The following is a 26,243-nucleotide window of genomic DNA, read 5'->3' as shown; positions in this document are numbered from 1 at the left end:
ATTTTTTATCCTACATTTTTTTATCCAACCATCTAACATCGACAACGCGATAGACCACGCGACCAGAATGCCAACTTGATACGTGATTATTACAAGAAATAAATATTCGCTCGATTAATCGAATATTGAAAGACAATTATTCGAATGAATCGAATATTGTAAAATGCCTTAACGATTAATCGATAATCGAATAAATGAAAAATTTAGACATCACTATTGGGGAACACATTTCGGTGAGAATAAATGCTCCCCCTACTTTCATGTGTTTGCAATGCCGATTTGCCCAGACACCTTGGTTTTGAAGTCTGTGTTGGGGAAACAAATTTCAGTCGGAACAAAAATGCTCCCGACTTGCATGAATTTGCAATGCCAATTTCCCCACGCTACATGGATTTGAAGTCATTTTATTAATTGCGATATATGCGTGGAAACATTCCCTATCAATTGATGCAAACATCCTTCCGATCCAGTAAGAAATGTTCGAGTTATAAGCATTCGGAATCTTCCATTTTTTCCTGCATGTTCTGTGCTTAGGTTTTCATTTTACCCCCCATATATTCCGGTTAGACGTAGTCCCACGTCAAAACATAAGAATTATGGTTTGTTCTTTCTCCACTAAAAGAAAATAGAACTTGATATGAAGTGCGAATGAAATAACTGGAAATTTTGACATGATTGATTGATAATGGCGAACAAGTTACCATGCAAAGGATTTAGTAGTGAAGGTGTACATCGGAACACGGATTCATACGCATGAGAACGTTTCATGACTCCTCGGTGGTATTCATAATACCAAAGGTAGGCAGTATTGATTGCCGCGGGCTTGTCAAAGTGTAAAAAGTAATAATCCGCTTAGCTTGCTTCGTGAGGATTTAAATTGAAAAGGTAGAGTCCAGCGAGAGACCATTTCTTGATGCTACAGCTTTTGACGTAGGACTACGTCTAACCGGAAGATATAGGGGGTGAAATGGAAATCTAGGCACTGAACAAGTAGGAAAAAATGCAAGATTTGGAACGCTTATAACTCGAGCATTTCTCAATAGATCGCAAATGTTTTTGCATCAATTGATAGGAAATATATCTACGCATCTATCATAACGAATAACATTTCATTTTTCTTGAGATAAATAATTGAATAATTGTGAAATATCAAGCATTGTCAAAATGCACTATGTGCCCATTTTTGATTGGTCCATTTTGTGCTTCTCAAATCGTACCGACCAAAACGGGCAACCAGAGCAGCAGCGAAATACAATGAAGCACGATTGGAAAGGAAAAAGAAAAAAATGAACGAAACATTGGTCGCAGTCTCACACATGCGTAATTCTCGAGCCAGCCAGTCAGCTTAAAAATCCCCGCTCCGCTGCCGTAACGATCATTCTCAACCAAACCGTACACCACATCGGTTCACATCACAACACATCAACAAACCAACCCAAGCAGCCATGTCTGGACATGGTAAAGGAGAAAAAGTGAAGGGAAAGGCAAACTCCCGCTCCAACCGTGTTGATATGGAGTTCTGGAGTTCCCCGCAAGAGTAGCTAGGCCGAGCGCGTTAGTACCAGTGCAGTAGTCCACCTAGCCGGCGTTATATAGTTTCGGCCACCGAAGTGATCGAGTTAGCTGCTCGCGACAATCAGAAAACTCGCATTCGGAACAGAACACATTCGGTTCGGTGGACATCAAGACAACAGGCAGTTGCAGCGAGTGGCGAGTGGCAAACGCAATCGCAAAACGGCATCAGGTAGCAGAAGAAAAAAGTTTGTTCTTTATACAAACTGCTTTGGTGGCAAATCCAGAACAAGGCGGCATCGAGGGCGTTCGAAATGGTTTTTTTCAAAACCACGAGTACTAAGTTTTCTAAATTGGAACCATTCCATAAAACAATGCGCTTTTCAGGGCCATTAAACCTTCCAAAAAAGAGTTTAGGAAATACAGTTCAATGCTTTCTAAAACAATATCCAAAATAATAATAAAACACAAATTGATTTTTTCATAATTTGTTTGCCAGGATATGATGAGTATGTGAATTTGGCAGTTGTTCTGAGCTTATTGATTTTCACCAATTCTTAAATTGCTTCTAGATTGAAAGTACAGTAATTTACACTTATCTCGACATTTAACTAATTGGACGGACATGTAATGCGACATATTTAGTTGGACATTTTTGTAAACATAGAGTTCGGGGTCCAAATTATGACCCAGCATTGAAAGTTGACACTGTACCACTGTCATCGCAAATGTTCAATTACAGGTTAAAATTACCTCCAATCCGATACTGAGTGGTGATAATGCGACGTGCCATTGAATGTAATTTACTGTAAAATATGTCACAAGCTGGATGGGAAGAAATTTTCCAACTGTGAAAGCTGTGGCGAGTGGCAAATGCAATCGCTAAACAGAAAGGTTTAGCCGAACAAGATGGGGATATCGAGTGATAACAAAAACACAACACCAAAGGTTCTTCTCAGAACCATCAACATATTCATAAAGAGTAAACAGTAAACTAATCCATTTTTCAGGTAGATAGGTAGGTATTCACGTAGGAGAAGAAAATAAAACAATATATTTAAAAAATATATTTAACAAAAGCTGTTCCCTTTGTATAGTCCTACGTCACTCCGGTTATGTCCCCGACATTACCCACCCGTCTTTTTATGACAATTGACGAAAAGGTACATTTGAAGTGTGCGCGTGGAGGGTAATCATAATGGAGGCTTAAGCATAACACACTCGTGTCAATTGTCAGTGCTTCTTCTATTTATGGTTCGTAGCTATGAAAACAAATCTGCATGTTACAAATATTAGCAGCACTGATGCGTATTTGGGTATTCTTTTGTCGAACTATATACCATACTGTACAGATTATATTCCATCAGGAAAGGACCAATTTTGCTGTTGGTTATATGGAGATCATTTGAAGTTATATTTATTGACTATTGTTATAAGTAAGAAGTGTTCATCTTAATGTAAACTTTGCAACCCACCTACATTGCAAATTTTGAAACCGCCAAAAAACCAACAAAGATAAACGATGACTTCTCCATCAAGCATCGCATTTTTCAACCCTTGATTCACTCCCACCCGGCGCTGTCAGTGAATAATACACACAAGCGGAATTCTCCGTGAAAGTGGAGCAGTCTATTCATAAATCCATCCAACTTCACTCATTTGATGTTGATATGATTATTAAATTCAATTTACCTTAATTGTGTTTGTTAAAACCACCGTGAAATGTGTTTCCCAGCAGTCGTCACGTTGGGATAACGCGATGTACGATTCGAGTACTTGCTTTTGCATTCGCAAGTCCCGCTGGAAGCAAAGCCGTTGGTGGATACGGTTGGGGTCCTTTGGATTCCACTACACGAGGCCAAACTACAGGATGAATGGATGCGCCCTGTCTGCTGAGTGAGCGAGTGAGTGAGTGAGTGAACGGAGGCTCAGGCGAACATGTAAAACAAGCTGTGCTTCACCGGAAAGGATGCTAGGCCATTTGGTTGAAGAGCTTACGGGGCTCCACTTTGGGAATGAAGTGCGGCAATTTGTAAACAGAAAGCCGATGTGAGCCCGGGATGGATTCAGCGGGATGTGTAATTCAATTAGTTCAGGATTGAGCGCATTTTAAATATTTCCAATAGTTTTATTCTCGCACAGCAGATAAGACAAAAGTAGATGCTTTGCCGTTTTTCGGTTGAATGGGTATTGTATATTGTTTTTTAAATATTGCCACTTTAACCACTAACGCTTTAAAGGTAAATATTTATTTTATTTATTTATTTAAATGTTTCACATGACGTAAGACAAAGTCTTTTTTCTGTCAATAACGATTTTTACAAAGCATTTACATAAGTTCTAGCAAACATTATTATTTTAAAGGTTTATTAACCTAATCTCTGTTGAAATAATCTAGTGCAGCCTTTTTGTACAATGTTTCCGACTGTATTCGTTTAAGTTCCATGGGTTGCGCGTTCCAATAAACCACTCCTCTCACAAAAAATGACTCACCATATAAAGCAGAACGATGGGATGGGACCGCGAAGTTGAGCGAGCGACGTCCTTGGAGCAGCCTCAGCTTTCGGACAAGATTGAAGGGTTCATTACGGTGAATAATTCTCCACAGTTGCAGACATGTCCTCATTTCATAGAAACGACGGAAAGGACATCCGAGTAGATTCCTCTGAAGGTTCCGAACAGACGTGAAACGATTCAAATTGTATACGTAACGGCAACAATCATTTAAGGCAACTTCCAATTTTGACATCATAGCCATACTCATGCTAAGGTGGATGACATCACCAAGAATAAAGTGTGACAATATTAGCGACTTAAAAAGCAGGAGTTTCGTATGCTGAGGGAGATCTGACGTGGTTGCACGCAATGTACGTAGGCCAGCATACACTTTACCACATTGGGTGGATACTGCTTTGTCCCAGCTGAGATTCCTTTGAAAAATAATGCCCAGATTGTTCACGTGTTCTACAAACTGGATGTAATTCCCTTCGACGACAAGCGATGGATGATCTGAATCCATATACTGGTTAGTACCGAATAAAATCGCTTTGGTTTTTGTATGATTTATGCGTAACGAATTCCTTGAAGCCCAATTTACTACTCGTTGAAGATCATCGTTTAACCGCGCCACTGCAGTTGAAACGTCAGGATGAGAAAAGTACAGTTGCACATCATCTGCGAACATTTGGACTCGACAGTATCTCAATATTCCGGGTAGGTCATCAATGTATGTAGAGAACAACAAAGGTCCAAGCACTGATCCTTGCGGAACCCCAGAGGTAACGGAAACTGCAGCGGAAGAGATATGGTTACAATATACAATTTGCGTTCTCCCGGCCAAATACGACTTCATGAGGCCAACAGCAGATGATGAGAAATGGAAGCGCTCATGTAGCTTATGCAAGAGTCGACAATGAGATATTGTGTCGAAAGCTTTGCTGAAATCAATCAGCAGTAAAGCCACCTTATCCTTTCTGTCAATCAGTCCAGCAATATCGTCATAAACACGAAGCAACGCAGTTTTTACACCATGACCACGCCGGAAACCCGCTTGGTCATCATTTAGTAGATTCATCGATGTAAAATAGGTACTGATTTGTTGCTTCAGTACCTTCTCCAAAACCTTAGACAAAACACTCAACAAGCTGATAGGGCGGAGGTTTTCGACAGAGTTTAGATGTTTCTTCTTTCTCAGAGGGATTATTTTGGCGCACTTCCAAGCCTCCGGGAATGTCAATGTCTTAATGATCATGTTGTAGAGGTGCACAATGTGATCGATGATGAGTGGAAGAATTATTTTAAGAAATTTGGTGGGAATCTCGTCGGTTCCAACAGCATTTGACTTGACTTCACAAAACGCATTCAACACTTCGTGCGCTGCAATTTGTTGGAAAGAGAATCCACCGACAGGTTGTGGTCTTCGGGTTTCGTAACTGTCAGCATTGTCGATAGTGAATTGACCGGCAAAATGATGATTTATCATGTTTGGATCGAAAGAACAATCTTCTTGATCTTGCACCTTCCCAATACCAAGACCTCTCACCATCTTCCACAGGTTCATTGTTGAGCCAGCAACCACAATATTTCGATTGATGTGCTCCGATTTGACACGTCGAACAAGAGCATTTGTCCTATTTCTTAGCTGCGTATATATTTGCTTTTTTCCATCCTTATATTCCATGGGAGCAGTCCTCCAGTCACTATAAGCCATGTCTCTCTCTACGATTGCCTTACGTATAGCATCATTAAACCAAGTATTGTAATGCTGGCGATGTCGGACAGTCCGTAGTGGGATACACGAGTCATGGACGGACATAATACTACTGTTGAAGTATTCAGTAAGTTGATTGACGTCGTTAATATTGCGGAAGATGTCCCAAGAAATTCCATTGATGCTATCTCGCAGTAAATTTGGGTCGAAATTTACATAGTCTCGGTAGGTTTCCACGGAATGTTGATCAATAGCACACGTGTTGATGTTACACGAGCAGAAAATGAGATCGTGTTTAGACAGGCCAGGCACGGACACTTGTTGAAAGGTGGTTACTACATCTGGTCGGTTAGTGACAAGCAAGTCCAGTTGAGAACAACCATCATCATAGAAATGAGTTGGCTCGGTGCCTAATACAGTCATGGTATACGTTGTGAATATTTCTTCTAGGCGTTCTTTTCTGGTACTTCTTCGTAACCAATCAGTGTTAAGATCTCCGGTAAGCACGCAATGCTCATAAGTTGATAATAAGGTTGCCAATTCACACTGCATAAAAGTTGAAACATCATTGTCCGGCGGGTTGTAGATCACGGCGACCAACATTACAGCACCGCTTATTTTAAGCTCCACAGCCAGGCATTCCGTTTTGCATATCGACGAAGCAGTCAGATTCGTAGAATAAACCGTTTTGGAAAGGATATTTTCACGAATATAGATGGCAATTCCACCACCCCTTTTGTACGCCCGATCGTTCCGTACGAGACGGTAACCAGGTATAGAAACGGCTTGGTCAGGAATGGAATTATTTAGCCATGTTTCCGAGAAGCAAGCGACGGATACCTTGGAGTCATACAACATTAGTTTGACTTCTTCAAACTTACAGAATCGTCGTGCACAAAGACTTTGAACGTTGGCATGGCATATGTTGAATTTGTTTGCCTTGAGTATGGTGTTCATAACAACTCTGGGAATCGTGTGTAGTGAGAGTGTGTGATTACTTAAGGATGACATCAGGTAACGTGAGGGAAACAATGTACATGGATAGGCTGCATTCTAATGATAGTCTCCATACTTTACATATAGTTCCAGTATACAAACAAATTTCTTTAGTGCAAATTACATACAATCTCCACTTTAACAAACAATAACAAGTATACATGTAGCTCTAGTTAATTCAAATTTGCATTAATTGATCGACTCATAATGAACCCACATAACCAAAAAAAATAACATATTTAACTTCCCTATCGTAACCATTCCATCAGCCAGAGAGAAGTTCTGTTCTAAATTGTTCTAAATTCTAAATTGTTCTTAGTATGGATATAAGATGAATGAATATGAAATGCTTTCGAAGTGGCAAAGTGACAATAATCTCGAACCCCAAAAATATATCATAGTGAATGGTCCACCACTAACCATTCCATTCTTGCTCAAACTCAAAATAGCTACATCAGGCAGAGACGTGCATTCAGTTTTATTTGCCATCAAATTAATCATGTACTTTTGTAGGAGTGTATACTATCAAAGGCGTGACATTTTGACTAGGATAATACGGATTAAAATCAATTTGACCGGAAGATTTACCTTTCCTTAACAAGCGCTATTAGCAACAACAGATTAAACAGTTTATTTACGTTGGTCGCTGGGGCCTTGCCGTCCCCAAATGCGTCGCAGAGGAGGAGCGATGGGTAACATTCGGCACATAAATCCGATGCTGTGATGACAATGATGAAAGGAAGGTTTCGATTCGCCTAGACCAAACTCAGCTGGTGCCATAGAAAAGCGAAGAAGGCATGGTTATTAGTTTACAGCGCAAGGGTTAAGTGGTTCAAGAAAAGTGGAAATGTGATTTACAAGAGCATCAAATGCTCTCGGTTGTGATGGTATCTGAAATCGGATGAAAAGAAATTATGAAGGGAATCACATAGCTCTCGCAATTTTTCTTAATGATGACAAAATTTTCTTTCCGTGGATGTTTTTTTTTTCAACACACTTTTCCTCCGCTATAGACTGATTTTATATTTATTGTTATATGTCTCAAAACCGTTATTAAAGCAAGTAAATTGTTGTTTAACCCTTTAACGGGCCGTGAGAACTAGGCATGTAATCAACATAAACTCCAATACAACGACATGTTTACATGCTAAAATACACAAAATATTATTTTTTTCAATACGCAAAACAATCAAAAACATTGAAAAAAATGGGTGACAATATAGTTCCCACTGCCCGGCTAGCATAAAATGTTGGTGACAATATAGCTGCCACCTGCCCGTCCAGCGGAAAAAACTTGATGGTAAAAATGATATTTTTGTATTTGATTTTTTGATGTTAGTTTCAACAAAAACAACTAATAAAACTCATGATCAGACTCAGCAGTTCATATGTAGAGGAACTGGTACAAATTCGGTACCCCGTGGGTGATTTGGTACCCACCCGGATTTCCGGCGGTAATGAGCACACTCTGGTGGTGAAAAAAAAGTGTTCTAGTAATGTAGTAACAAACGTCAGACGTCCAAAAACACAAAATATCTACGTTTTTAAAAAAAATCAAGTTTTATTGTTTTTGAAATCTCGAAAATTTTTCATGTGCGTCTTTTGAAAAACATTAAAAATCGAATAGTGAGCCGATTTCAAAGATTACAGCTGATTTGGTTCAAGAAATTAATGTCCTTCAACGAATTCGAGTAAGTATATCGAGATTTTAATCACAAATTTCATAGATTTCATTCCAAAGTGAAAATTCGGTATGCGGGTAATTTGGCACCCCAATGTAAACATAGTGTTGATGATACACTATGCTAAGTATTGCATGCCTACGCTTGCGACTTTTATAGACTTTTTCTTGAAAAAATCGTTTTTTTTGTTCCTCTTTGTTTTGTAAAATTGCATGCTTTTTCGTAAAAGTTGAGTTAATTTACGTTACATACTGTACTTCACTTTTGTAAGAAAAATGTCAAAAAATACATTTTACAATTTCAGGACGATTCTTTTAATTTGAAAAAATAAAAAATGGGGTGCAGAATTTATAACCAGGCATCTCGGGTACACGAATTAAAGTTGTTTCACCTCTATGCTCAAAGCTCCGAGCCAAATCAAGATTTTTGAAATCGGTTTGCGGGGAAATGTCCGCAATAGATCCCTTCATAAGCTGACGTAATATGAAAAAAATTCGATTGGCCAAGAGTCCGAAAAAACAGAATGGGGTACCGAATTTGTACCAGTTCCTCTATTGAAAACTTCAATAAAATGACTGTTTTTCAATGAGTTTATGAGGAGTTTGCTCTTGCTGCTCTAAATTGGGAGTTGTTAACACGAAAATGGCTCCAAAATGAATAGTTTTTGATTTCTTCGCGTGCAAAAAAATCAAGCATGTTGCTAGGCATCAGAACAAGTTACCATATAAGGCCAGAAATGATGATTTATTGTCGAAGAAGAGAAAAAAAATCGTTGGTGGCAATATAGTTGACAGTACCCGTTAAAAGATTAAACAAAGATTCTAGATATTACTAGAATGTAAAGTTTATTAAAAAAAAAGTAGAAGGGTCTGAGCCTAGGGGCACGGACGAAAGTTTGACGAAGGACTGTGATTGTTCAGAACACTTGGTTGCTTGGTTGCACTTGGTTGATTACATTGAACATAAAATTTATGGGGAAGAAACTAAAGAAACAAGTTGAAAATACTCACGATTTCGTGATATTTTGAGGTAAAATACATATGAAATCATGAAGTTGCTTTATTTGGGTAGCTATGGTATTGTGATTTCTTTCCACTGTCTTATTTTTATTATTAGCATCGAAAGCAGTAGCTTTTTCCGTGAAATAATGTTCGTTTGCAGACTATCACAATCATGTCGTATTGGTTTTACTGCTCAATCTATCATAGAAGAAATTGAATCATTGAGAATTATGAATATGAGTCATGAAGAATATTAATATCTCAAAAATTCTTCGCATGATATTCGCTGCCTCCTCCTAATCAATGAACGATCACTGTATGGGTGACACTTTCCTCGTAGCTTTGATGAAATCTCGCATGAAGTTTGAGTGATGCATGAAATCTTGCATCCGCTTACTTTAACACCTTGCTAATTTGTTAGATAGAATGAATCATTGCACGCAATTTTGTGTTACCTACGACATTTATGGGAACGAAGTTGGAAGAAAGAGTGCATAACACACGATTTACCTTCGCACCCGCTTGCAAAACATGCCTCTTTTATTTGTTAAATTGCTCACTTGTTTTATTATTTCCACTGTTGATGTCTCAGGCGAAAAAAAATGTGGATAACTTTTCCGTCTAATGGTATATATTATAACATATATCGTAAGAACGATTCTACGTAATATGCATTTGAAAACTTTTAATAAACGTTACAAGCAAGTTTTTCGTCGAGTGACCCTCCTATATAGAAATCAAAGACGTAGTCCTACGTCAATACTAATATCATACAAATAGAAAAGATTCGTCAATAATCCTTGTTTTTTTTTCAATGAGAGAAGTAAAACACATAGCGTAGGAAAGGGTTGAATCCATGTTTTGAAGAATTTCAACCTTTTTAATAGTAACTAACGGAAAATCGATATCAAAAACAAATAATCAATTGCATGTTCTTGCGAATCGGATCGAGAAGAGGTATTCATTGTATTTTCTCTGTACTGCATCGCTTTCACAGTCGGTTTGAGTCAGAGGAAATTTGGATTCATTAGAATTTCCGTTTATCACGTTGGAAATATTTGTATTGAATTATCGGTTGTAATTTATGGTATTCATCAGAATTTTCCAGCAATTCACCAGTCGAGGATGCAGAAAGTGAATTATTTGCCAGCTGCTGAAAGTATGTGACGCAGAACAGACAGCGGTTGTGGGGTAGCCCTCACAGGCGAACGGTTATAATTGGAAGATGATTGCTTTTCACCGAAAAATAATCTACATAAAGGGTTATTTTCGCTTCGATAATTCGATTAATACGCCATTCTCGATGCTGCTTGTAGATTTATGGCATTATACGGTGTGGATATAAATTTACACTTTGTTCGGGTTTTACGTGGTCTGTTTCATATGGTGTTATATTCTGGATAGATTTTAAAATCTAACGTGGTGACTCTGTTTTTACATGATATATATTTTTCCGTAGAACATAATTCTATAAATTTACATTAAAAAACGCATGTTTCTAATTTTCCGCTTGAAAATTCAATCGATATATGAACCAAAACACCAAATCAGCCGAAAACAGCAAATTTTGACTCAACTCTCTCTAATTTTTCTTTGAAACTTGGTAATTGTGATAGAAGCTACCCAAAATCTAAATAGTAGAATATACTTATATCTGATTTTTTTGACGTAGAACTTCGTCTTTCAGGAAGGGTGCCAAATCAGAAACCAGGCCACGTTTTTATGAAATAAAGTTAACATCAATAACTATTTTCACAGCGAATGAGTTCCAATGATTTGTATACCAATCTAATAGGAAATTCTATAAGCATTGTTCAAATGCTGTACACTACAATTCCTTAATTCCTGAACAGTTCAAATTAATGAAAACTGGAAGAATTCCCATTTCCCATACATTTGTTCTGCCGATTTGTGTGCTTACTTTCCCGTACCGTCAAAAACGAGCAACTCGTACATCTTTTTCTGTTCGTTTTCAACGTATGATATATTGTGGGTGTAAAGACATGGGTCATTTGAGCAACGTTGTATACTTGAAATATTCGAAAAATAATCAGACTACTTTTGGAAAAAGCCAGATTTTTTTCTTAATTTTTAACAAAAAAAAAAGATTTAAAAAATATGATACCTACAAAATTCTTGTCGAAGGATGAAATGTAGGAAATTGTTTAAATTTCCACAAAAAAATACCAAAAATTTTTTTGGAAAAAAAATTGCTGACAAAAATGTTATTTTAAAAATTAAAATTGATTTTTCTCAAAACCGTATTTTTTTAAAATTCCCAAATATATATATATATATATATATATCTATATATAGCCCTTACAATTTCCAACAAGTTGTCCATTCATCGGAAGAGTACTTTTACAGGGAAAAAGTTTTTCGAACAACAACTTTTTCATGTTTTCTTTGAAAAAAAAATACAACTTATCCTAATTTTGTTTAAAGTCAAGATAGCGATATAGTGTATTCGACAAAGTTTTAATTTTTGTTAAAATATAAACTTTTGTCGAAGACATCAACTTTCCATCTTTTGGAATATAAGTCATTTTTGTATGAAGACTCCTGAATAAAAATGTTGTGCTCGTAACATTTTTGTGTGTAAATTCTCACGTTTGACATGTTCTAGACATGTTTCTAAATAGAGAAAAGTTAGCAAATTGCGATAATTTATACATAAAAATGTTATGAATTGAACATTAATACTATTTTTTCAAAGAAGAAAACAAGAAGTGGGTTATATATGTGATATTACCGCAAGGTAGACGTAGGACTACCATTGGCTCGGTTATAATTTATTTGAAATTGCATCTGAATCAATTTTTAATGCATGAATGAATGAATATTTTGAAAGATTGCTGAAAGTTTTTCTTGTTAGTGTGTGGGTGGATGAGTATAAGTATGGAATTGTTATTAACATGAAATTCAACTCTTTCGAACTTGTTGGTGGTCCCGAAACGTACCGATGGAATTTGAGTGGCATTGTAAAAGCAACTGAAGATGTTTGATACATGATTCACTTTTGTTTTCGTGAGAATAACACGAGATTTTTCATGATCACTGCTTGTGCAGAATAAAAACTGAGGGTGTCATTTCACGGTGAAAACGAAATAAAGTCCTATAACCTTGCATAAAATTTATTTCGTTTTTATCGTGATGTGGCAATTTTTCATATGCTATTGGATTGCATCATGAGAACACCAAGTCGAATACCTAAATGGGTGCGAATATTCCTTCGCCCGGACGCAATCACACGCAAACAATTTTTCATGACTGCTCCATGGGAAAGCATAAGCTTGCATGTATTCGTTATAACGGTTTCTCCAGGTGCCTAGATTTTGCGTCCGTGTTCGGGAACACATTACGATCACCAATCATCATCAATCAGCTAGATTGTTATGATTTCAAAGGCTTGCTTTCAAAGCAATTTTTAAGCTATTGAAACGATTTTTTGGACCAATAAGTGACAATCATATCATTCGTTGACATTTTATCTTTCAAATGAAGTGGTTATTATACCACTCCATTCAGCCGGTAAAGAGGTATTAACGTTCAAAACCTTGCAGTCCAGCGTCACTCTCTCGGTTTGGAAACATTGAACTTACACCCCGGTACAGAAATGAAAGACGTAGTCATACGTTAAAAAAACGAAAAAGTTGTTCGAACAACTCTTTCCATATAAAAGTGCTCATCGTCCGATATATGGAAAACTTGTTGGAAAATTTTAAGGGTTATTTATATCCTTTTTTTCAGAATTTTAAAAGTATATGTTTTCGAGAAATTTATTTTAATTTTCAAAATATTTTTTTTTCAATGAATTTTTCTTCCAAAAAATTCTTTGATAATTTTTAATGAAAACCTAAGTAATTTCCTACATTTAATTCTCTGACCAACTTTTTGTGGATCTTATAGATTTTAAGTTAGGAGTTTCCAAAAAAAAAAGTTAAGAAAAAACTAAAAATTTAAAGAAACCCTACGAAAAAATCTATTAGACCTACCTAATTTTAGTCAAAGAAATTATTTTGGTTTTCATTAAAAATTATCAAAAAATTTTTTGGAAAAAAAATTCATCGAAAAAATATATTTTGAAAATTAAAATGAATTTTCCTCGAAAACATATGCTTTTCAAATTCTGAAAAAATAGATATAAATAGCCCTTAAAATTTCCAACAATTTTTCCATACATCGAACGATGGGCACATTTACATGGAAAAAGTTTTTCGAACAACAACTTTTTTCTTTTTTTTTCTTCGAGAAAATACTGCTAATGTTGAATTCGTAACATTTTTATGTATAAACTATCGCAATTTACATGCTCTACTAACTTTTCTCTATTTAGAAATATGTCAAGAACATGTCAAACGTGACAATTTAACTTATGACTTATATTCCAAAAACTATAAAAGATAGGAAGTTGATGTCTTCGACAAAAGTTTATATTTAAAAAAGATCTAAAACTTTGTCGAATACACTATATCGCTATCTTGACATTTTTTTTTGTAAAAATTTAAACAAGTACCTACATTTAATCCTTTGACAAGAATTTTGTTTTTTAATTAGTTTTTAAATTATAAATTTTTGTAAAAAATTAAGAAAAAAAACTGGCTTTTTCCAAAAAGTACTCTAATTGACCCATGTCTTTACACTCACAACGTTTTAATACTATCTGAGATGATGCTGCCAACCCCTAAGACAAATTGGCATGAAATTCGTCAATAATAACTTCAAATGCATAATGCCCTGATGATATAACTAAAAGGTTACTCTGAAGAATCAATTGTGATAATAATTTTATAGTTATATCAACAGGGCACTAAGCATTTCAAGTTATTATTACAGAGTGTCCGAAATATGATTCTGACCGGTATGTAACAGAATTCAATGAAATCACAGTTGCGATCGTGCCAGCAGGTACAACACACCGAGCGAACATCATTCATGCCTATTGTAAATTTCACACACACATATACACATACACTGCTCGATATAAGAATGGAAGAATTTTCGTTCACATTCATTACACATTCTCCAGGAAGAAAAAAATTGGGTGGGTTATATCTATGATATAACCGCAAGGCTGACGTGGGACTACCTTAGCTTAGCAATCATTTGTTTGTATTGATTAAATTTTTGATTGAATGAAACAATTTCCGAATTCAATTGAATCCAATATATTTGCTTTGTGAGTAAAAAGATTGTATAATGCCATGTAAGTTCAATTCATGAATTGTGATAGATTTATTCATTCATTTTCATCAAACAAATGTAGGCTACATACTTATATATTAATGATACAATGTTTTCTCAAGTTAAATATTATTCCTACAGTACCTGTTTCATGATTATGTTCTTCGTTACAAGTAAATTTAATGACAGTCCTTTTACGTTTGATATGATGACACCTTGGTTTAGAAGTCTGTACTAGGTAAACACATTTCAGTCGGAACAAAAATGCCCCCGACTTGCATGTATTTGCAATGCCAATTCCCCCACGCTCCATGGATTTGAAATCTGTGTTAGGGAAATATATTTCAGTCGAAACAAAAATGCCCCTCGACTTGCATGAATTTGCAATTTCCCCACGCTCCATGGATTTGAAGTCTGTGTTAGGGAAATACATTTCAGTCGGAACAAAAATACCCCCGATTTACATGTATTTGCAATGCAAATTTCCCCACGCTCCATGTATTTAAAGTATGTATTAGGGCAACACATTTCAGTTGGAACAAAAATGCCTCCGAGTTACATGTATTTGCAATGCCAATTTCCCTACACTCCATGAATTTGAAGTCTGTGTTAGTGAAACACATTTCAGTCGGAACAAAAATACCCCCGACTTCCATGTATTTGCAATGCCGATTTCTCCAACGCTGCTTGGTTTTGAAGTCTGTGTTGGGGAACACATTTCGGTGAGAACAAAAATCCCCATACTTTCATGTATTTGCGATGCCGGTTTCCCCAACGCTGCTTGGTTATGATGACTGTGTTGGGGAAACCGTAAATCGGGCCAATGAAAACGAGGCAGTTAGGGCGTTTAGATAACGCTTAACATTTTACAGTTATTCAATTGTTTATCGAATGAAAAATAACATTTTATTAATTGCGATAGAAACGTAGAAATATTTCCTATCAGTTGATGTGAACATCTTTCCGATCCAGTAAGAAATGTACGAGTTATAAGCATTTGGAATCTTTCATTTTTTCCTGCATGTTCTGTGTTTATGTTTTCATTTTACCCCCCATATACTCCGGTTAGACGTAGTCCCACGTCAAAAGATCTCTGTATGCTTTCAATTTGCAGTAGGAAAACTTTATTGTTGGCATGTTGTGGGGTTCGATCACACCTCAGGTGGCATATAGGAGTGTCTGGTACGAGTTGGCTGCGCAGTTCAAGTGAGGACGGAACCAAATAAATTAGTTATTTAAAAAAACTCGATGCATTCCAAAATAAAATCCGAAGTGATAAACAAGTGGATCGAATAATATAATATAACATATATAACAATATATAATGAGATAAAAAGAAAAACTTTTGGAGGTCAACGTGATTGCGGAAAACATCCTAAAAATCGATGCTCACATCATGATATGCCTCAATTTTGTATGCATTGTGTTTAATTGTACTCTATGCCCTATAGTGAAACAGCACTATGCGTGATCGACCGAAGCATATTTGTTTAGTCCACTCTGTTGAAAATTAAATCTTAGATTAATGGGGTAATAAAATTTGTTCAGTTCATAAAGAGAAGCGGAAACTGCATCACAACCCTCACCCCTTTGTGATTCAGTTTCTGTCAGTTAGAAGAGAGGCCTAGCAACCAGGAGCAGGCAGTTATTTTCCAGTCGGGAGGCTACAAAAAAATTGTAAGGGGTTGTATCTTGGACACTACCGCATTTTTGACGTAGAACTACGGAATTATATTATTCAATCCGCTTGTTTATCTCTTCGGATATTTACCGTCATTCTTGTTTTCGAACGAATACAAAACGTTCGAAAGCATCCTCCTCGCATCCTCAAAAATACAATTAACATTTTGTAGTTTTGTAGAGTAGAAAGAGTTCTATCGAATGAATACTTACCCTTTGCCAAACAACAAACACATCGTTGTAAAATAAAAGGAATATAAAAACGTTATGAACTTATTCCCTAACCCAACAAACATAAAGTTTCCATTCGTAATGAAATGCGAAATGTGTCGTGCGTGAGTATAGTAAATTGGAATGTGCAAGTTTACATACTGATAAGAAGAGGCATACTAGAACCCAGACATTTCATGATTGGTGGCTCTACAAACGATGACAATTGTTATGTGTCTTTCCCGGAAATATCACGCGTTGACTCTTCAGAGGTGCGTTTTATCACATAAGATCTTTATACTTTATACATCTGAAAAGCGGACGCTCCACAACACGATAGCCGTTCCACATAATGTTGTATTATTTTCTGCACTGTCGCTATCGTATTTCATGTCTTGACTACCGTGGGGTTATTTGTCACAGACGATGCTAGTCTGTAATATTGAAATTCGCCGCAGGCTGCATGGAACTAAAAATCACAGTTCCGAAGTGTAAATGACTGAGGGAAGGCTGTTGCTCTCAGTGTTCTGCAAACGTTCTGTGATGCGTTGTGTGTTAGTATTTGTTTAGCACGAAGGTGCACTCGTAATTATACCTTCATTTTTCCATTGAGAAATAAATTGAAATTTCTTTAAGTTGTAAAGTTTATATCAGAAGAGTAAAATAAATGACAATATGATGATAGGCAGGTTTAACATGCTGAAAGGAATCCTTCGCACATAACGTCTAATTATGACAAATTATGTTGAGTTCCTGCTCAATAACGGATGAAAGATTCAATCAAAACCCATTCTTTTTTTATTGGCAAGGGTGAGAGGAAAAAAACAGCGCCCATCATTGAAGCTAACCAGTGCATGGTTTTTACGCAGCGATACATCATTATCACTCAAGAAAGACAGGACCAAATGCTGAATACAATCGACAGCTGTCAAAAATCTTCCACTTTGAGTGAACGAAACCCATCGTGTGGTAGGAAAACTTGTGAAGAAGGGATACTTCCTCGTTGTAATTCCGGCCGCAAAAGGGGAATGAACACTGCTCGCTAGAGCCAAATCGATTCGCTCAACTTATCAGTTCATCGCGGCGAGAGCAATGAATCAGCAGCGTGTGGCTTCCGCCGTGAATAAATTAGCCTTGCTATTGTTCAATTAAATTGAACTGTTTTCGATACACCTCCCTTTCCGTGTTAGCGTCACAAATAATCCACCGTGAACGATTCGATAATGGCAATCCTCATCCGACGGGAACGGCAGCGGACCCATCCTACATGCCAAACATGCTGTACCAAAATAGATGATTTGTCATCGAGTTATCAGCGACACTTGATTGAGATAACGAAATTTGTTTAGTAACATTAAGAGGTTAAACGTACGACATTAACATCAATGTTGCGTGGAGATATTGAAAACGGATTGACGCCCTATCTGCGATGAAGGAGGTGAAAAGCGTTTAATATCTATCAAATAGGAAATACACATCTGGCTTTGCCTGAACAGGGTGACATAATACTCTACTGCTTTACCATTTTAAATGGAATGATCTCTATCAAAATTATCTATCCTGGTGGGGAGCCCATCCAGAAGATCTTATAATGTTGTATCGAAAAACTATTCTCTCAGTGATGGAGTATGGCAGTTTCTGTTTTCAATCAGCTGCCAAAACACACCTCATTAAACTCGAGCGAATTCAGTATCTTTGTCTCCGTATTGCGTTGGGATGTATGCTCTCAACGCATACCATGAGTCTCGAGGTTTTGGCAGGCGTACTCCCACTAAATGATCGCTTCAATTTATTATCTCTTCGGTTCTTTATCCGGTGTAAGGTCATGAACCCATTGGTGATCGGAAATTTTGAGCAGCTGATCGAGTTAAATTTTCACTCTGGATTCATGAGTTCATATCATGAATTCATCTTCATGCAGGTTGATCCTTCTTTGTATATTCCCATCCGTGTTTGTTTTCCTGACTACATCAATTCCTCCGTGCATTTTGATCTGCCCATGAAGCAAGATATCCATGGATATTCAGATTGTCAACGATCGAGAATCGCTCCAACGATCTTCGATGCAAAGTATGGGGGTATCAATTGTGATAATATGTACTTTACTGATGGGTCCACTATAAACGAGTCCACAGGATTTGGAGTGTTCAACAACATTTCCAGCACCTCCCATAGTCTTCAGTTCCCTTGCTCAGTGTATATTGCTGAATTGGCAGCGATTCACTGGGCGCTGGACAGCGTCGCCTCACGACCTGTTGAACACATTGTAACGGATAGTCTTAGCTCTGTCGAAGCTATCCGTCCAGTGAGGCCGGAAAAGCACTCGCCGTACTTCCTTGAGAGAATACGAGAAATTTTGAGTGCTTTATCCAGACGCTGTTATGTCATTACCTTTGTCTGGGTCCCTTCACATTGCTCAATTCCGGGTAATGAGAGGGCTGACTCATTGGCAAAGGTAGGTGCAATTGAAGGCGATATTTATCAGCGTCAAATCGTCTTCAATGAATTTTATTCTTTAGTCCGCAAAAATACCATCGCTAACTGGCAACGCAAGTGGAATGAAGATGGATTGGGCCGGTGGCTCCACTCAATCATCCCTAAGGTTAGCCTTAAACCGTGGTTCAAAAGTCTGGAATTGAGTCGGGACTTTATTCGCACCTTCTCCCGACTCATGTCCAATCACTGTTCGTTAGATGCACTACTCTTCCGTTTCAATCTTGCCAGCAGCAATCTCTGCGTTTATGGCTAAGGTTATCACGACATCGAGCACGTTGTTTGGTCGTGCGAGGTGTATCTGGTCGCCAGATCGAATTTAGAAAACTCCCTTCGGGACCGAGGAAAACAGCCCAATGTGCCGGTGAGAGATGTGTTGGCTCGGTTAGACCTTGATTACATGTCCCATATATATGTTTTTCTTAAAGCTATCGATCTTCGTGTGTGATTGTCCCTATATCCTTATACCCTTCTTCCCTTCCTTTGCGGGTAATTCGTCCCCTTGCTATAAATAGTAGAATAAGGTGAAATGTAGATACACTATAGATATGCGAATAGGTTTAAGAATTGAGTGTTCATCAACATTGTTACAATTTCCTTATATCCCTTCTCCTAAAAATATGTCACCCTTCTAATCTCGAGTACACCGCGAGTAATCGGTTTTCCACCTTACTAACCATAGATGTAAGAAAATTGTTTATATATATATATAGTTTTAAAATTATATTTAAGAATTCGGCTCCTTTAAACTCAAGTAACTGAGTCTGTAAAAATAAACGAATTAATAAAAAAAATAAATTATCTATCATTCGATTTATCTTCTCCGCTGCCGCAGCGGAACAAATGTTTTGTTTTAAAACTAAATTGTATGTGTAGTAGATGGAGAAGAGATATTATTAATATTTTTTTAAATCGAAATTGATTGTAATTTGTCGCACCTTCAGAGTCCCTTAAAATCGATAAACAAATAGACCCATACTAGCGTTGTCAGAAAGCATTTCATTTTCGACAGAAAACATGTCATTTCCTGCCTTCAAGCGTCAAATAGGCAAATCATGTCATATGTCCCCCAACGCTTTAAAATGTTTGTATGTATGGAAGCAGCCATCTCTTTCTTTTTTCATCTTTTTTGGGATTGCAAACAAAAAAAAGTTCAAACTGCGTCAATGGGGATCGAACGAAGGCCAGAGGGAATGATATACTGTTTTCCACGACCACTCTATCCACATAGCTAATGGTGCTGTTGGGCAGGAGCGTGATAATATTACATCTCATTACAAATTTGAGTTGGAAAGTGTTTTCTAATTTAATAGAATAATAATATCGATGTTTCGTGCAATTATAAGACAATTGGCATCAATTTTTTTTTGAAAACCCCGATTTTCGGTGATTTTTTGGTTTTCAAAAAACTAAAATTTTAACGTCTGCGACACTAGTAAATGACGTACGATTGAGTTAATATTTCGCATTGAGTGTATTATTGTTCAAATCAACATTTCGCAGCAGTTCCGAATGAAAAATCGATATAACTATTTTTGTTGGCACACAAAACCATACGTTTTGCCTCGCATTCCGAAAAAGAACCAGTTTGTCCCAGAGTGTCGATTTTTGTCAAAAAAAAAAAAAAAAATTCGAGATGACAGAATATCTCGACGTTTCATGCAATTTTAAGACATTTGGCATCAAAATTACAACCTCATCTCGATGATTTGACAAGGGGTCAAGATATTGTCATTAAGGTTGGGTAAATACAAAGAACATAGGCCCCCGGATCTCTGAAGTGAGGGTTAAAGGTTCCATGGGCCAAAATTCTATGAACTCCGAAAAATCTCTGTTGAAGAGATGTCTCTCGATCTGACAGTTCGTTTTATAAAATGATCATTTGTTTTCCAATGTTTCAAGGTAATAAATTAAAAATACGTCGAGATCCATCCTGCAACGTGAGTGCATTGATCGTATGATAGGTTTATTGAAGTTTGACTGACGATGATGGGATGAGTAGAAAGCTGTATCATCTTCAACAAGCATCGGTGGTTCAGTGGTAGAATGCTCGCCTGCCACGCGGGCGGCCCGGGTTCGATTCCCGGCCGATGCAAAAGTCTTTTTTTAGTTTATTGTTTTATACACATTCCTTCATCATGATGAAATACTTGTGTTTATATTACTACTGTTGTACTTTTTGATGACTTCAACACTCTTCAGACAAGAATTTTGTTAACATCAAAACTCGATCGGAGGGCTGATCGCTTCACTGTATTTAACAATTTTTGTAAATTCTAAAAACTTTTTTATGTCCCCAAATTAAAAATAAATACGAGATTTTCCATTCTGGCTTAATCCGCTTGAAATACAATTTATAAGATGTAAGAAAACAAGTCCTCGATAGTATAGTGGTCAGTATCCCCGCCTGTCACGCGGGAGACCGGGGTTCAATTCCCCGTCGGGGAGTCAGTATTTTTTGAGTAATGTCCAAAATTAGTTTCAAGCGTAGTGATGAATATGGTTAGCACTTGTTTGAGGATTGTTCATCTTCACACACTTTTCCTTCAATTGGAGATGTCAAATATAATTGTGAGACATTTACCCGAACGATAGCATCCCGAAAGATATTCACCCGAATGTAACAAAAACCAGAATGTGACAAGTAGCCGAATCGAACATTCTTCCGAATGAAACATTTAACCTTATGCAGCGTTTACCCAAATGTACTATTTACAGATATATTTGAATAGAAGCTAATTCATATTTAATACTGATAAGTAAATACAAAGATGTCAACGCGTATAGGAATTTCGCTCCAAATGTAGAAAATCATATTCCAAAAGAGTATAGAAGCGCTAATGGTAGCGAAAACAATATATTAGGTTGGGGATAAAGAAATTCATTCGGCAAGCCATTTAGCGAAATACGCTTAACCGAACAAATCGAAACAACTATACAGTTCAACTATTAGAAGAAGAACGAATAAAATAGGCCTATAACTGCGAATCAGAAAAAGAGAGAAAATCGCTAGAAGCTATCTAAAAGTCCAATTCTGAAGCATTTGAGGATAAATTCGTCACCCCCGGTGCGAGGAATGTATTGCTTGATCCTGATGAATTATCGTATCCAACGGTTTGTCTAGTTGACTCTGACGCGCGACAAGTTGTGTCATAAATGCTACCAACATCCTCTGGTAACCTTGAAGAATTGCTAACATTTCTGGCCACGTGGCCACGTTATTTCTCAAAAATCGATATTTTCTTCGGCCTACAAGGATGCCTGATTGATGGATGATTTTCACTGTATTTAACGAATATTCATCGCATTTATCAATTCTGAAAATTATGTTTAGTTGACCAGAGGCTAAAGTTAACAGCTCAATCAACAAGATATCTACCCTGGATTGCCTGATAATAAATATGAAAACCTGTCGACTTCATAATTCCTGCCCAAAATCTCTGCGTGACGATTAAAGTTTTTGGAGTTCACGAACACAGCTGCAACCTATCGTTGCTTCATTGTCTCGTTGATAAATTATCTATAGCAGGTGGGTAGATTCCATACTTACATAAGTCGCTAGTTCAACTTGCCGATAATCCAATCATCGGACCTGTAGACGCCGAGGACCGTTTGTAAATCCCCCATCTGCGTGAATACGCACAGCAATTCCAGCACTTCGAACCAAACGGACCGGACTGAATGATGCTCGTAGGTCTATGTTAAAGAATGCACCATATATTTAAATCGTTTTTTTGAGAAACCTATTGACGCGCTTGCGAGAAAACTTCAACCTCTGCTTTGAAGAAGGAAGGGAAAGAAGTAAATAGCATTTCCACAGTTCTGAATTGAGGCTAACTATGCCTTTACTGTACCCAATCATGCATTGTGTGGCAAACTCAACGCGATATGCTTGTTGCTCGAGGTTGTCGAACGAATTTCCAACCCGAAAAATTCCGACGCGCTTACCATCTGCGCTATTGCCAGATGTTGCCAATGAATTTCCAACCCGAAAAATTCTTTAGACAGTGGCGGGACTCGAACCGCCCAACCTTCAGCACGGAAAACCGAGGCGCTTACCATCTGCGCTATTGCCAAATGTTGCCAGATTTTACAGTCAAGTAATATTTAAAATAGGGTTTTTTGCTACTCAATTCCGATTAAATTGAGTAGCGCATGCTTCTTACGGCTCGGATGTAAACAATGAATTAAATTGTATATTTATCGCAGCGTTGTCCGTGATGATAATTAAAAAAATGGGGTTTCTGAAATTTTTACAGTTACCAAAAAACGATTCATTTAGACCAACTTATATGTAAGTGCAGAATGAATAATCTTTGCGGTCGGAATTGATGAGGTTTCAAACACCAAGAACTTCTACAAGAAGATCTACAAAAGATCACTGACTATGCCTATGGACTTAAATCGCCGCTTCGTCAGCTTGGTTAAGTCGCTCAAAAGAAGAGCAGCCGTACCATCTTATGCACGCGTTCGATCAGGTCAGAAAGCCGTGATGGCGATGACTATAGCGTAGTGTTGATTTCAACTCTGATTACTTCAATCAATTGAAGATGAAAGTAAGAGGTAGCTACCAGCAGGAGACGCTCCGTCTAACTACAGCGGTTACTTCTCCACCTTTCACAACGGAACTGTTGAGACTCGTGGGTCGGTCCATCCAGAAAACGACGTGATCCGGAAGGCTGAAGTTCTTCTCACGTTGATGTTTTTGGTTCGGTGGAAATAAGCCGCGTTCTCGTGTTTGCCCGCTACAGAGCAGACGTTGCATAGTTGGATTTTGATTGCATTCGAAGCCATACCGGATGCTCAAGTAACCCTTAATCATGGATCTGCTCTCGTCTCGATTGACAATTGGCGAGTTTGGTTGCCATCTTATTGAAGATATCGACTATATAGCTAACGCTGGTGGATCGCACGATTGAAGGGAATGGCGTATCTTTCGGCTGAAGGAAGACTGGATGTTGATAGCTCAGATTCGGTATAATATGGCACTATAATCCTCAGGAAGACCATTGGATGGATTTATTCGCGATCTTGCACACATGTTGGTTGGATATGGAATGAATTGTGCGCTGTCACATATTTGTTCGTAAGCGATTGGCTCATGTTAGGTATCGGGATATGCTGCTGTCGTTCGTGCACCACATATTGAAGGGAGGGAGAGGGTTGATTGGAAATAGGGATAGGGAAAAATTGGAAGGGAACTATCTAATGGGACACTTGCTCATCTTTCGCGCTATTGGTCGCGAACAAACGCATACCATTGAAAATAAGTCAATTTGTCGCTCATAGAGTAAGCAATATCCTGGAGCTTAACAGAATTTTGAAATGGATCTGTAATTCCAACGCGCTTTTCCATCAACATCACGGCAATAAATCGCATAGGCCCCCGGATCTCTGAAGTGAGGGTTAAAGGTTCCATGGGCCAGAATTCTATGAACTCCGAAAAATCTCTGTTGAAGAGATGTCTCTCGATCTGACAGTTCGTTTTATAAAATGATCATTTGTTTTCCAATGTTTCAAGGTAATACATTAAAAATACGTCGAGATCCATCCTGCAACGTGAGTGCATTGATCGTATGATAGGTTTATTGAAGTTTGACTGACGATGATGGGATGAGTAGAAAGCTGTATCATCTTCAACAAGCATCGGTGGTTCAGTGGTAGAATGCTCGCCTGCCACGCGGGCGGCCCGGGTTCGATTCCCGGCCGATGCAAAAGTCTTTTTTTAGTTTATTGTTTTATACACATTCCTTCATCATGATGAAATACTTTGTGTTTATACTACTGTTGTACTTTTTGATGACTTCAACACTCTTCAGACAAGAATTTTGTTAACATCGAAACTCGATCGGAGGGCTGATCGCTTCACTGTATTTAACAATTTTTGTAAATTCTAAAAACTTTTTTATGTCCCCAAATTAAAAATAAATACGAGATTTTCCATTCTGGCTTAATCCGCTTGAAATACAATTTATAAGATGTAAGAAAACGAGTCCTCGATAGTATAGTGGTCAGTATCCCCGCCTGTCACGCGGGAGACCGGGGTTCAATTCCCCGTCGGGGAGTCCAAAGTAATGTCCAAAATTAGTTTCAAGCGTAGTGATGAATATGGTTAGCACTTGTTTGAGGATTGTTCATCTTCACACACTTTTCCTTCAATTGGAGATGTCAAATATAATTGTGAGACATTTACCCGAACGATAGCATCCCGAAAGATATTCACCCTAATCACCCGAATGTAACAAAAACCAGAATGTGACAAGTAAGCCGAATCGAACATTCTTCCGAATGAAACATTTATCCGAATATAACATTTAACCCTATGCAGCGTTTACCCAAATGTACTATTTACAGATATATTTGAATAGAAGCTAATTCATATTTAATACTGATTAGTGTTATTAAAATTATCACATTTGTACATTAACTGGTATCCCAAAACTCGTATAATGCGTGGGTAGAGCAAAAAACGAGAAGAAGCGGCGTTGTGAACTATTTTTTCAATGTCATGTCAGTTTCACTTTTATATTAATTAAATTATTTTCATTTAAGCGATGGAGTTTCAACTTTGATTAAAAACATTAGCCAGTCATATGGATCACGTAGGCCATACACGTTGGAGGAAGCTACCAATTTTAACTAGCCGCCATAAAATTCTTAGAATGAGATATTCAAATCTGTTGAAAACTATGGATGGGTAATATCTATGATATAACCGCAAGGTTGACAATACGCTGCTGCGCAGAGCTATCTTTTGTATGTATTGATTGAACTAGTGAATGAATGAAAAAAAAAAATGAATTCAATTGCAAACAAATCCCAATTTAGGTCAATTCATGCATTATGGTAGTGGTTATCGCAGCAAATAGTTATCAACTTTTGTGTTAGCAAAACGACTTCCGCAGTGTAAAAATGCATGGGAGTATAAAAGTACTGCCAAGATCTGCAATGCCGATTTTCCAAACTTTTTGGTTTCGGAATCTGTGTTTGGAAAACACATTCCAATTTGCAAAAATTTGCAATTTGCAAATGCATCTAATTTGCAGTGCCAGTTTCCCCAGGCTCCATTGTTTTGAAGTCTGTGTTAGGAAAACATTCCGATTTGCGAAAACGCAAACGAGTTCAAAAATTCCCGCTGCTTGCATCTAGTTTGCAATACACGTTTCCCCTGGCTCCATGATGTTGAAGTCTGTGTTAGGGAAACATCCATTCATTCCAGCGATGGTACCTCAATCGTTACGCAATCATAACTGAGTGGATTTCCGAGCGATACTC

The 26,243-nt window shown here is 37.5% G+C and overlaps 1 protein-coding gene and 4 non-coding genes across 5 annotated transcripts; 4 read left to right on the top strand and 1 right to left on the bottom strand.

Moving 5' to 3' along the window:
- Window positions 1-4,713: 4,713 nt before the first annotated feature.
- LOC129773455 (uncharacterized) lies at window positions 4,714-6,639 on the bottom strand. Its single transcript, XM_055777063.1, has 3 exons — window positions 6,604-6,639; window positions 4,874-6,562; window positions 4,714-4,800 (listed from the first exon to the last, which is right to left on the bottom strand). The coding sequence occupies exons 1-3, from the start codon at window positions 6,637-6,639 to the stop codon at window positions 4,714-4,716; spliced, it is 1,812 nt and encodes a 603-aa protein (XP_055633038.1).
- Window positions 6,640-20,992: 14,353 nt separating this feature from the next.
- Window positions 20,993-21,063, top strand: Trnag-gcc (transfer RNA glycine (anticodon GCC)). The gene has a single exon. It is a non-coding gene; the product is annotated as a tRNA-Gly (tRNA).
- A 281-nt stretch (window positions 21,064-21,344) lies between these two features.
- Window positions 21,345-21,416, top strand: Trnad-guc (transfer RNA aspartic acid (anticodon GUC)). Its single transcript has one exon. It is a non-coding gene; the product is annotated as a tRNA-Asp (tRNA).
- A 3,195-nt stretch (window positions 21,417-24,611) lies between these two features.
- Trnag-gcc (transfer RNA glycine (anticodon GCC)) lies at window positions 24,612-24,682 on the top strand. Its single transcript has one exon. It is a non-coding gene; the product is annotated as a tRNA-Gly (tRNA).
- A 279-nt stretch (window positions 24,683-24,961) lies between these two features.
- Window positions 24,962-25,033, top strand: Trnad-guc (transfer RNA aspartic acid (anticodon GUC)). The gene has a single exon. It is a non-coding gene; the product is annotated as a tRNA-Asp (tRNA).
- Window positions 25,034-26,243: the final 1,210 nt, after the last annotated feature.

The sequence above is a fragment of the Toxorhynchites rutilus genome, chromosome 3 (assembly GCF_029784135.1).
Source record: "Toxorhynchites rutilus septentrionalis strain SRP chromosome 3, ASM2978413v1, whole genome shotgun sequence".
NCBI classification, from domain to species: domain Eukaryota; kingdom Metazoa; phylum Arthropoda; class Insecta; order Diptera; family Culicidae; genus Toxorhynchites; species Toxorhynchites rutilus.
The sequence above is the reverse complement of the archived record's forward strand: the minus strand, read 5'-3'. Positions and strand labels throughout refer to the sequence as shown.